Source organism: Camelus ferus, chromosome 2 (genome assembly GCF_009834535.1).
Source record: "Camelus ferus isolate YT-003-E chromosome 2, BCGSAC_Cfer_1.0, whole genome shotgun sequence".
Classification (NCBI taxonomy): domain Eukaryota; kingdom Metazoa; phylum Chordata; class Mammalia; order Artiodactyla; family Camelidae; genus Camelus; species Camelus ferus.
Genome location: NC_045697.1, coordinates 104,023,449 through 104,036,380, shown reverse-complemented (window position 1 = coordinate 104,036,380; position 12,932 = coordinate 104,023,449). Strand labels below are relative to the sequence as shown.

Below are 12,932 nucleotides of genomic sequence, written 5' to 3'. Positions count from 1 at the left end.
TGAAATCAATCAGGACAAAGTTTCCACTGTGAAAATTACCTTTCTGTTATAGCTGAAAATTAATTTCTTCTTGCTTGAGAGAAATGACATGCCCTAGTAATTTTCATATATTCTTTAAAATGGAACATCCAGGGTTGATGCGAAATTTCCTAAAAACGACCCCCCCAAAATACATCAAAACATTTCTATTAATTCATGAAATTAAGAATAGCTTTTTACATTTTCTCCTGTCACTGATTCCATTTGCCTTATTACTTTCATCTGTGGCCCACAAACTTGGTGGCACAATCAACAAACCCCTTAGTGGCTGTTTCATCTTTGCTCTATTTGATTTCTTCTCTCTGAGTAAATGATTAAGTTTTCATGCATTGATTCAACCAAAATCTATGTTCACTCAACCACATCCTTTATTGATTACTTCTACTGCAAACAGTAGGCCAAGTGTGATATACATAATTGGACAGTTGTCAGGGGATGTGGGTGTTAACAGTCCTGTTTTCCCAGTTGGAAACTGGAATCACCTTGATACACAAATATTCTGCGCTGTTTCATTCTCATTCTTTGGACCGAGGAGTCCTGTTCCTCAGAATATATGTTTTTAACTCTCTAAGGTCTGGTTGAATGAATTTAATGATTATACCATATAATATGCTGTTCAAGTTGCACCTGTGCACTGCATATAGAAAACCGGAATTAATATTTGTGTAACATTTTAACCTTGTCCTTTAACTTACACAAATAATCTGTAGCTTTTCTGTAAGACAATATTTGATTCTTTCCCTTCCAAAGAAAGACTGGTTTCTAAATCTATTGCTAACTTTTAAAGTTGGAAAGCCTTTCAGCAGCATAAACTGTTTCTATTTCAGATGCTTTATTAACAGCTTTGCTGACTATAGCACCGCACATTCATTGAGTGGAGCATATAATTTATAAAAGAAAGCCTTTTTCTCTAGCACGAATGTTAGAGCAAGTTCCAGATAATTTTGGATGTTTTAGAGATCTGTTGCTCCTCTGGGAGAAAAACAACTCAACTCACACAGCAATAGTTTTATTTATACTATTTTGTGTTTCTTGTTCACTGAACTTGCTTTTTTGTTTGTGTATGTTGTGATTTAACAATCCTCAGCTAGACAAACCTAATCCAAAATGTGCTTCCATCAAAAATATATCCACTTTTAGAAACATGAACATAAGTATGCTCCAGTGAATTCATTTTAGCTAAATAAAAATGATCATTTTTCCCTAAGGTTTTAAAATAATATGAAAGAAGTCTCTACTTTTTTTCTTATTTCATCAATTTTTCTTTAAACTTGCAGTCCAAGAAAGATCTTCGAGTTAACACCAATTTGAGAAAACATTTCTAGTCCTAGAAATCTCCAACTTTGCTTAAAATTCTAAATAGTATACTATTTTATTTACTAATATTTTTATACCCTCGAGTTCTCTTAATACCATTTTAGTTGTTCCACAAAACAAATATTTAAAGTAATGAGTGCACCTCTCATGGTATTTTACTCCGTATCTGCACTTGAAATATTCCTCAAACAATTCATAGTATTTCTGGAGAATTTAACGATGTTTAAGTGTAGAAGATTATTCATAATTTTGTTATGAGAAAGTGAGGACAGAATCATAAAAGGCAACACTCACACCTTTGGGAATGTAAAATTCCATTCAATATGTAATAACATATACTAATTCTGGTATGTAGAGCATTCTTTTATCAATAAGAAAGGACAAAAGAACGCATTGATAGTACCTGATATTCAAGTAAACAAAAAGTTCTATGGCTCTGCCCCTCTAGAAAATAGACACCAGGGCTTTGTGTTTGTCTTGCACAGTATGCATTCAAATTATGATGTTTAATTCATTACATAATGGAAGATTTTTCAAAAAGTAACACTTAGCTGAATTTTTCTTCTTGACTAGTGGGAGACAAGTAGAGAGCTGTGGGTGTGATTTCTTTTTATTTCTCTGAGAGGTAATAATAATACCAGCCATCATTTATTGAATCACTACTATGTGCCAGACTATACATATATGCAGTTTTTCATCTCATGAGAACTTACGGCCATTTCAAAAATGAGAAAAGGTGCAGATGTGATTAGTATTATTCATCTAAGAGGCAAAGCTGGGATTCAAGCCTAGATCTTTCTAATATCCACCATAGCACACATGGTTTAAGCAAAAAGATTTTAAAGCAATCTAATTTATTTTTACAAACATGCCACAACATATCTATGAAAGTCAATGTTGTTCTCATCAAATCTTGGGAGGTTATTCAAGTTTACACCTCTAATCCTGCCACTACCTCCTTTAAAAACTTCTTTGAAATACTTTCTGAGCTTATGGCATATTCTTTTATATAGCCCCTAGAGCAGCACATCATTGTTTGAGAGATGGGTTTCGTCTTTGGGAACAGCCAGAAGGATCTACAGCCATGTTTAGAAAACATAGAAAAGAATCTCTGTGGGTAATCCTATTTTGGGGCAAAATTCATTAAATTACTTGGGAATGCTTTATACCACAACACTATGAAGGAGTTTCCTAAAGAGTAATTTAAAAATGCCATCAGTCTCATCATCAGATGACTTCACTTGGAGGGAACTATCTTCCTTTGCATACTAATTATGTCCAGACAATTGGAAATACGGATGTGAAGTACAGGGTGAAAATAACAGCTGGAAATACAGATGCGCTGGGCATGTGTACATAGGAGTTAGGACACACCATAGCAGTCTACGAAGTTGCCCATAACAAGCATTTAATGGAGGGGAGAGGAAGGCCTTGGACAGAACTCTGGAAGCAGCCAGCTTTGGGTGGGCAGAGACCTCAATGTCAGTAAAGTACTGGGGAAATGAGAGATATAGGAAAAATGAGAGAATGGAGATTGGCTGAGCGTGCTAGACGCTAAAGAGGGAGAAACTTTTGGAGAAAGTTGGATGGTTAACAGCAGCGACCCCCAGTCTGTGCTGAAGACCTGGATTAGGGGAGAGGAGGAGGAAACATGAGAATAGAGCATATAGCCTGTGACTATAAGCACACAGAACGTTTTATGCAGCTTATAGTTCAAAGATGTCTCCCCTCAACGCATATTACCATTTTTCAGATTTGTGTAGATGCTTTGAGATCACCATCGTATTCCCTAGATTTGGCTCCATATCCTTTTGACTGGCTTTTAAGACTAAATTTACCTGATAATTAGCAATATTGAGTATTTTTTTTTCATGTACCTGTTGGCTATTTGTATGTGTTATCAGTGCTTAACACAGTTCATCCCACATACAAATGCATAGATTTATCTCTCCAAATTGAAAGTGAAACTGTTGAAGGGCAGGAACCATATTCCCCTGTCTCTAGAACATTCTAGGGCATTTGATAGTCTCTCAAAAGATGTTCCTGAAATAAAAAAATATTCTTGATATTACTGAAATATTCAGGACACAGTTTATAGCCATGGACTCTAAACATCCAATGACATTCTCATGACTTACCTGGAAACTTACCTCTTTTTCTTTTTTTTTTTTTTTTTGAAGCTTAATTTTTATGTGTGCTGCATAAATGTTTCCCATCTCAAATTTTCAACCATTTCTTTATTCAAAAATATATGAAAGCCTTATATACACCAAGCACTCTGCTAGAAACTGTATTTCTTTCTAAGCATTTTGTCCCTTGTCTAGGTGACTTTAGTGATACCTGAGATTTCACTGCTAAGGGACACTTGCAAGAACAAACTACCTCTCACATTTTATAAATTTTTTAAAGGTTTTATTTTTTTTTAGATAACAGCTTTATTGAAATATAATTCATATACCATACAATTCTCCCATCTTTTTTGACACTTAAAGACTAGTTTTATTAAATGCTTAGTACAGATCAAAGACCATGGAATAATGATCCTCAGAGCTGCTGTGTTTATTTCCATACAGATCATAGAAACACAGCATTTAGACACAATACTTCATTTTAGTCAGTGTTTCAAGGCAGCTAGACATTTTTTCCAAGTCGAGTATGAATCCTAATCTTATATAACTCCCCTTGGTTGTGAACATGATTTCCCAACTCATTCTAGTTGATTTTGTAAAACATCCAGACAAATTTTAATTTGGCTGATAGTGATGCTAACACAAACATTCCATTCATGGGGTTATTTTATGAATATTCTAAATGTACGAAAATGTTTTTGCATGAAGTTATTATTCCATTTACTGACCATTTCTGATGTGAAAAAATCTCAACTTCTTGCCACTAAAAATCAAATATTACCTTTTATATTACTTTTTCAAGAAGCGCTTTTCCAACTATTTATCGCATATGGTAATAATAGAGCTCATCAATTATTTATCGTAGACATTCATGGAAAAAATGATTCTGTGGTGAGTTCTGTTTGCTCAGAGATTTGGGTGCATGTTAAATTTTGCTATTTTAACTACAATCAGGGAAATAAGAACCACTTTGCAAAAAAATGTGTGAGGTTAGAACTGTTAATATTTTGATGTCCACCATACAACCAGAACAGTGAATATTTGATTGCTTTATGGCTACACACACATGACAAAAACACAAAAACAAAAAAAATTAGTTACATTGATTTTTGCATAAAATTAAATTAAAATGAGTCAATACAGATAGAGATTTATTAGTCCTATAAAGTAATTAGACCAGTTTCAAGTTGTTCAGTCTCATTATGTTCCAGTCATATCATGTGCACACATTTATAAGTACAATGTGAATTTTAAACTTCCCAGAAAATTTGCATCATTCAGTAGCCAATGAACTAACCTAATCCATTACACTGAAGGAGTAGCTTTATTTCCGGATTTCACTGAATCTAAGATTCTTCCTATTGGAAGATACACCTTAACATACCCAAGAAAGAAAAATATTCTAACTAAATTGACATTACTTTTCTTATTGGTTAGAATTTTGATTTTATACTTAATAAAAGCTACTTTAGACTCATTTATACATAGGTATTTTTATAATTACTCTTGAGAATTCATGTAAAAAGAAAATATAAGCAAAGTAAATTTATTACACTCCTCAAACATCTTTGCATTCAAAGCCCAATTCTTCTGAATCGCTTTTAAACTCGGAATTGTCACTATCTTTTTTTTCTCATACCTGTCATCTTTTGTGAAATCAAGAACACTGATGCTATATAGCCTTTCTTAAAATAAGTGCTCCAGTATCACCTCCAGGATTTCTGCCAAGTCATGGACATTCAATCTCCAGTTTTTAAGGTGGCACTTTCTTGTCTTCCAGAAAATTTCAGGGAAAGACTTTTAGAAAACAGCGAGTCCCCATATTCCTTTCTGAAATTATCTTTAAGTAGTTGTGACAGAAAGATCAAAGCATTGCAATCGTAGGTCATCTCCAGGAACACAGATGAGTTCAGCAACAACTGTGACTTGACTGCTCCCTGTCTGAGATTATAAAATGCCACCTGTTGTGATGGATCGTGATTTCAGAAATGTTAAAATGTGGGAATGTGTGTATTTTAGAATAAGTGAAACATGGTATTAATGTTGCTAAATTTTTCTTTAGTTGCAATAACATAAAGATTTGTAGCAAAGCTTCTCTATATGTCATATTTGTCACCATCCTATCTGGAGGTCCTCTGAGTATATCCTTGCTGTATAAACAAAGAGAAATGCCCATGCAAGAATCAACTCAATTGCAAAACAGTGTCTGCATCTCAGAATTTCATCTTGTGTTTTACTAAGGGACAGGTGCTCACTGAAAACTATTAACCTATGAAAGCAAAGAGGTAGTTGTAGGGATTCAGAGACATTCAACAGTAAGAGTGCCTCCTTTACTTTACTCCATTAAAGAACACCTTATAGGTTTTTCTGTTATTTTAAAACCTCTAAATTCTGGATTTTATCACTTTAATACAAAATGTTAACAGTTCTGACATGATTTAACAGTGGAATTGCATATAAACTTAGATTCACCTTTCTGTTTTAAGGATTGATCAAAAAATAAAAAATAAAAAAGCCAGACATTCAACAAATACTGAATTTTCTTTAGCATACTTAATTTGGACCCATTATTTTGGAATCCTGTCTTGCCTGGCTCATAATGTTTTAATTCTTTATGGCTCTGAATCAGGAGTCTGAATCAGCAGTCAAATGTTCCTGGAGGTGGACTTTGTCTTCAGCTGCCTGAGCTGAGTCAGTCAGAGCATTTTTTACCTTGGATGTAGCTGTTTACAAAAATTTCTGTCTCTTTGGTTGCTCAAAGATTTTTTTCACCTTGGTTGCTAATCTCATTTGCCCCTATGAAAGCGTACCTCTCTCAGTAGACCCTCAAGTGTTCTTCACATAGGACATCACTACAATTGGCTCCTAAAAGAAAAGAGCTGATCTCTTTAGACAGCCTTTCAAAGAATTAGCTCCTTGAGAGAGATTTTTAGACTTTTTCCACTTCTCTCTTCCCTGACCATTTAGCTCTTAATCCTATGAAACTATGATTTGTGTATCCTTGGAGTAGCATTCAGATCATGAGAAACTAATGCATACTGGGGACTCAGATTTGTAAAATGAGAGCTGAATTCAAATAATAGAAGTACCCGAATATAATTCATTGAAATTTTAAAAATAATGTGCCCCTCTATTCTTTTTCTGATGATATTAATTAATTAATTTAATATTCCAGATAGAAGTACATTATTTTTTTCTTCCAGTTTCTTTTTTTTTTTATTGAAGTATAGTCAGTTTACAATGTTGTGTCAATTTCTGGTTCACAACATAATGATTCAGTCATGCATATACGTACATATATTCCTTTTCATTATAGGTTACTGTAAGATATTGAATTTAGTTCCCTGTGCTATACAGTAGAAACTTGTTGTTTGCCCATTTTATGTACAGTAGTTAGTATCTGCAATTCCCAAACTCCCAATTTATTCCTCCATCCCTCTACTTCCCCCCGAACCTTGTTTGTTTTCTTGAGGTATAGTTGACATATAGCACTGTATAAATTTAAGGTATACCCCATATTGATTTGACCATTATATTCTTTACGAAAGAAAAAAATAGTCAAATTTGTCTTAGTCAGTTTTGGCCATTTGAGTTACTCTAACAGTCACCAAAATCCTAGTGGCATAAAACAGTAAAATCTTATTTCTTGTTTTTATAAATTCTTGCTGTTTGCCAGATGCTTGTGCCAGGAGCCGAGACTCTGACTCTCTCTCCTGCCTTGAATTCTAGTTAGATTTCAGAATCCTCTGTTTTTATCATATCTGTTCTAATATTTCCTGCAGGTATTTTATGAATCACATAGGCCTCCCCTCAAGGAACTGGTTTCATTTGCAAAGGAATGTGGAAATTTTCAACCTTTTTAGAGTTTTTTTTTTAAATAACTTTACTGAGTTATAATTCATATATCATACATTTACCCCTTTAACATCTACATTTCAGTAGTTCTTAGTATATTCATAGAGTTTTACAACCATCACCACTGTTTTTGTTTTTGTTTAGGGGGGGAAGTATTAAATTTATTTATTTTATTTATTTCTTGGTGGAGGTACTGGGTATTGAACCCAGGACCTTGTGCATGCCAAGCAGGCACTCTACCACTGAGCTATCCCTTACCACAGCCACTGTTTAATTTCAGATCATTTTCTTCACCTCAGAAAGAAACCCCTAACCGTTAGCAGCCACTCCCAATTGCCTCCCCTCTTCCCAGCCTCTGGTAGCCATTAAACTACCTTCTGTTTCTGTGGATTTGCCTGTTCTGGGCATTTCATGTAAATGGAACCATACAATATGTGTGTTTTTGTGTAACTGGCTTCTTTCACTTAGCATGTTTTCAAGGTTTATCCATGCTGTAGCATGTTTCACTACTTTATTCCTTTTTATGGCTCAATAATATTCCATTGTATGAATATAGCATATTTTACTTATCCATTCAATTGATAGACATTTGGGTGGTTCCCACTTCTTGGCCATTATGTATAATGTTATGAGCATTTATGTACAAGTTTTTGTGTGAACATGTGTTTTTGTTTCTCTTGGGTATATGCACAGGAGTGGAATTCTTGGGTCATATGGTAACTATATACTATACTTTTTGAGGAACTGCCAAGTTATTTTTCCAAGCAGCTGCACCATTTTACAATCCTACCAACAATGCATGGGCATTTAAAAGTTTAAGTTCTAACTCACTGTATACTCCAACAAAGACAAGCCACTTATTTTTAAAATGTACACTTTACATTTCATTATCCTGATAACCATCTTGCAGTTTCTAAAGCAAAGACACACAAAAAAATCTTCTCTTTACTGTACATTAAATGGAATGATATTCCAATAGTTTCTTGTTTTATTTCTTCTAGCCAAGGACAGATGACGGAAGCAATTAAATACTTGAAAAAAGTTGTGAAAATTGCAAGAAACAATTTTCAAAGCCTAGATTTTGTGAGAGCAAGTACAATGCTTGGGGATATCTACAATGAAAAAGTGAGTAGTATGTGTTCCTTGCTCATAGGGAGAAATTTGCAAAACTTTAAAATTCTACTTTCATGTGCTCTTTACCTTCCCATAATAAGTTGTGTGGAATGGCCCCAGGAGTGCAGGACTTAGTCAATGCACAAGGCAGTGACTGGGAAGAGAGATGCCTCTTACTTCCTCCTCTTCCGGGACCTGGTCGCCATCTTGGTCCAGTCACTGCAGGCTGCTAACGCTAATTCGTATCTTCACAGCCAGTGCAGAGTCTAAGTGATTTTGGATTTGAAAAGCAATTAAAATATGTCAATTCAAAGGAACTTCATTATAACAATTGGCTCTTACTGCTGACACTAACATTCACCTCCCTTGCTCCAAATTCTTGCTTTTTTTAATCCAGCTGTGATGCCCCTGCTTGGTCCCTCAGGAGAAGAAAGGACAGTCCCGAGAGTAATTCTGAAGGAAATAAGGAATTCTAGCAACAGATTGGTTATGTGAAAGAAGAGAGAAAAAAGTCTAAAATAAAAGTATCTCATTCAAGAGTCCATTGCTAGCGAAATGCATTGGTCAAGATGGACTTTTGGTTTATCTTCTCCTGACTTTATCTTTTATTACCTAGATTCTCCTTTCGAAACAGTATGAAAGAGGCTCGTTTCTCTATTACAATTGCTGTTTTGATCATGAATGAGATCTGTCATTTTTGAAGGTAGTGACATTCTCAAACTGTTCTGATACACCTTGTCTTAATCTTTCTGAGGCTCTGCATGTAGTGATTAAAAGCGCTAACTCTGAGACCAGACTGGCTTAAAAGCCCAGCTCTTTCACTTGTAAGATCTGTGACCTGGGACAAGCTACTTACCTTCTAGGTGTTTCAGTTTTCTCACCTTATAAGGTTGTTTTGTGTGTTGTCTTAATAAATGTAAGGCACTTAGAACAGTGCCTGGCAGAGGAAGTAAGCACCATCTTTATCAGTGGTAGAGCCACTATTATGCTTCACACCCTTAAGTGGTATCATTCCATTGACTTCCCTTTTCCCAGGCTCAGTGAGTTTAACTAACTCCCCCCCCAACCAGGTCTCCAAGCTTCCGGGTGGCTGTGATATTCAAATGCGTACTCTTAATCACTACAGTCTTTTCTTTGCCTTATCATTGATTTCGATGATTTCAGCCACTCCCATTGCCACTCCCAATTACCAGCCATATGCTGTTGCTCCCAGATTTGTGTCTCCAACCTTAATCTCTCCTCGGCACTGCAGACTTGTAAAGCCAACTGCCTACTTAGCATCTCTACATGGATGTCTTCTAATATACATCTCAAACTAAATGTGATTCCTCTCTCCCTTGACCTACTTCTCCCCAGTCTTCCGCATCTTAATGCATGGTACCATTATCCATCAACCCAACTGCTCACGCCAAAAATCTGAATATTCTTTGATTCTTCTTCCCCCACCTTCCACATCCAATCCGGAAGTAAACCCTGATCTTTATGCCCCCAAAACACATCTCAGATCCACCCACTTCTATCTCTGCTACTATCACCACATCAGTTTATAACACAGTGTTTTCTCACCTGTACTGTTACAGTAAGCTCTGAACTCATTTCCTCATTTCTCCTCCATCAAATCCAGCCCCCACCCAGAGGCCCAAGTAATTATCTCAAAATATAAATAAAATCATATTGTTTCTCTGCTTAAAATACTTCCATTGCTTCCTATTCTTCTCAGAACATAAATATGCATCCTCACCTTGACTTGAAGCAGTCTGCATGAGATGCATTAACCACCCATCCCCAATCCCTGACTTTATAGCCTCCCTCGCTCCTCCTTATTGTCTCCACCACAGCCAAATGGACTTTCATGGAGTTCTTCAAACATGCTGAGCTTCTTTCTGCCTGAGAACATTCGCTTTAGCTGGAATGCTTTGCGTGGACTGCTCCCTAGTCTGAACTTCATATTGCTGGCTTCTTGTCATTCAGAACTCAGCTAAATGCCACATCTTTAGAGAAAGCTTCCTTGAGGCAACGCAATCAAAAGTAGCCACCAGGTCACTGTTTAACATTACTTCAGTTCTTCATGTAGCACTTACAGTTTTCTTACTGATATTTTTCTTCTTGTTATTGCTGAATGTGTCTAGAATAGAAAGAAGCTTAATGAGAACAGGGACCAGATCTGTCTTTTTTTTTTTTTTTTCATTCCAATTCTTTGATGAGAACCTAGCACAGAGTTGGTGAACAAAAATAAGCGAATTCATTCAATCAATACATTTGTAACCAATTTTATACCACTTGAGAGTTAGTATTCTCTCACTTTTGAAATTCCAAACCTCTGGGTATTTTTTTTCCCCTAATATTTTGGCATTTGAAAACTTGACTAAATCTTTAAAAGTAAATCTAATGTTGCTGATACTTGTCAGTCTACCTTTTGAGGCTCTCTGCCAACTGCCCTCATCATACCTTTTCTGGCTTCATATTATCAGTGCAATGTATTCTAATTGTATTCTTAACCATAATTTCCAAGAAATAATACTACTATAAGACCACAGATATCATATGAAATAGTTTTGGGAAAATAGTTTTCTTTAATTATTATAGTGTTGTTACAACTAAAGTTAATACACCTTAAAAATATCCTCATTAGTTTACATTTTACTATATAATCATGGAAGATGGGCCACCCATCCCACCCTCTTGATGTGATGGGTTTTTAACTGAAAATATATTGTTAATGTAAAGGGTCAAATGAGGATACTTTAGGGAAAATAACTAGGTATAGATCCTTTATGAGTTTTTTTAATTGTCTAATAAGATCAGAGAATCACATAATTAAAACAATGGTAATTCCAATACTAAAATAGAAAGGAAAATGTGTGAGAAATGATCCTTCCTTAGTACTGGGGGAAATCCCCACTTATTCTGAGCTTGCTTATTGGACAGAGTGACATTTTAGACACTAAGAAGGATCTGGTAAGAATCAAAATAATGCGTGAAATTCTATGTTATAGTGTAATAATGCAAGTTTTGATTCAAGGTCTATGATGTCATAATATCCTGTCCTGAAATTGTCCACCACATGCTTATTAGTGATACTTACTACATTAAAGGCATCATCTCTTCCAATAAGATGCATTTGTGAAGTGCATAAATTCACTTATATATCCTTGAACTCTTATTTAAGATCGCCAGGATTAATTTCTGAAATCTTCTGAATTCTATAACAGAATAGGGATTAACTGATAACAGAAAAGGACTGTGGAATGTCAGACAGAACCTTTGAGAGGAGATTAAATTTAGATATTAAAAAAATTAGATATTAAATTCTTTATGAATGAAAAATCTGGAAATACAATGCACAGTAATGAAACCACACTCTAAAAAAGTACGTATAAAAATTCTTGCATCTGAAAAGAATTAATGTTATATTTCCTTAAGAGCATTTTAAACTAGAGAAATCTAGATCCATACCAGTTTCATGGTAGGTATATATGTGTCTAAAGATTGAACAATAGGCACAATTTGTGGAAGAATAATTACCTAACTATAATGCTTCTATTTTAGGGGAAAAAAGCATTTGTTAAATAAGATCTAATAAAAATTTTAGGCATATGAATACTTCTACTAGCAGCAAGCTAGCTCCTTGACCATAAATTCTGTTCACTGCTGAATCCCTGCTACCTGGCGTGGGCCTGGTACACAGGAGTTGCTCAGTGAACGAATGGATGAGTGAATGAGTTTGTTCCAACATAATAATATATAAAAATAATTCTGGAAATTCAAATATATGACCATTTATTTATGGCCCCTAATTTTCCCAGTTGGGGCTCTCACCTAAAACAATAAATAGCCTGAAGCTCAAAATTACAACTAAAATAATAAAATTAGATATTTGTACTTTGTTTTTAAAAATAGAAACATTTGGCCTAGTTATATATTTTCATCTATTTTTGTCCTATACCTTTGATGTCTAGCAGGACCATCTATAATTTTAACTAGTTTTATTGTCATCTTTAATATTTATATTGTTTCTCTGTCGTATAACTTATTTAATTGACATACAGAACTTTGATAGTTTTAATTTTTTCTAATTAAGTAATCTTACCCTCATATACACTCTATGTTTCATACTTTGAAATAAGAGGAAGAATTGTTTGCCTCAACAAACAAAAATTACTATTGATGTAATATGGAGGGACTCTGTTTAAATCAGCAAATTTAACTGGAATGAACCACTTGAATAAACGGTTCACCCAAGCTGTCCTTGTGAGCGTACAACTGTTAGGTTTGCTGCTCAGGTGACGTAACTGTCACAGATGCCCTACTTTCCCCCCTCCTCACCTTGCCAGCAATCTCCCTATTCAGTCAGTTTTTCTGCTCTTTGGATTCCATGACTGTACAGAGGTGCTTAGGTGTTGAGTATGCATTTTATCCGTACTGGTGTATGATATGAAGCTGTTTCTATGGAGCTTTTTATTTCAAGTTCCTTCATAA

General features: G+C 35.0%; 1 protein-coding gene across 3 annotated transcripts in view; it reads left to right on the top strand.

The window, feature by feature from the left end:
* Positions 1–12,932, top strand: part of TTC29 (tetratricopeptide repeat domain 29) — a 724,023-nt gene that overhangs the window by 633,217 nt on the left and 77,874 nt on the right. For all 3 annotated transcript variants that reach the window (XM_032464537.1, XM_032464547.1, XM_032464557.1), the window contains one exon: positions 8,342–8,465. In XM_032464537.1, coding sequence (XP_032320428.1) covers positions 8,342–8,465 — 124 coding nt within the window. The remainder of the gene's footprint in view (positions 1–8,341; positions 8,466–12,932) is intronic.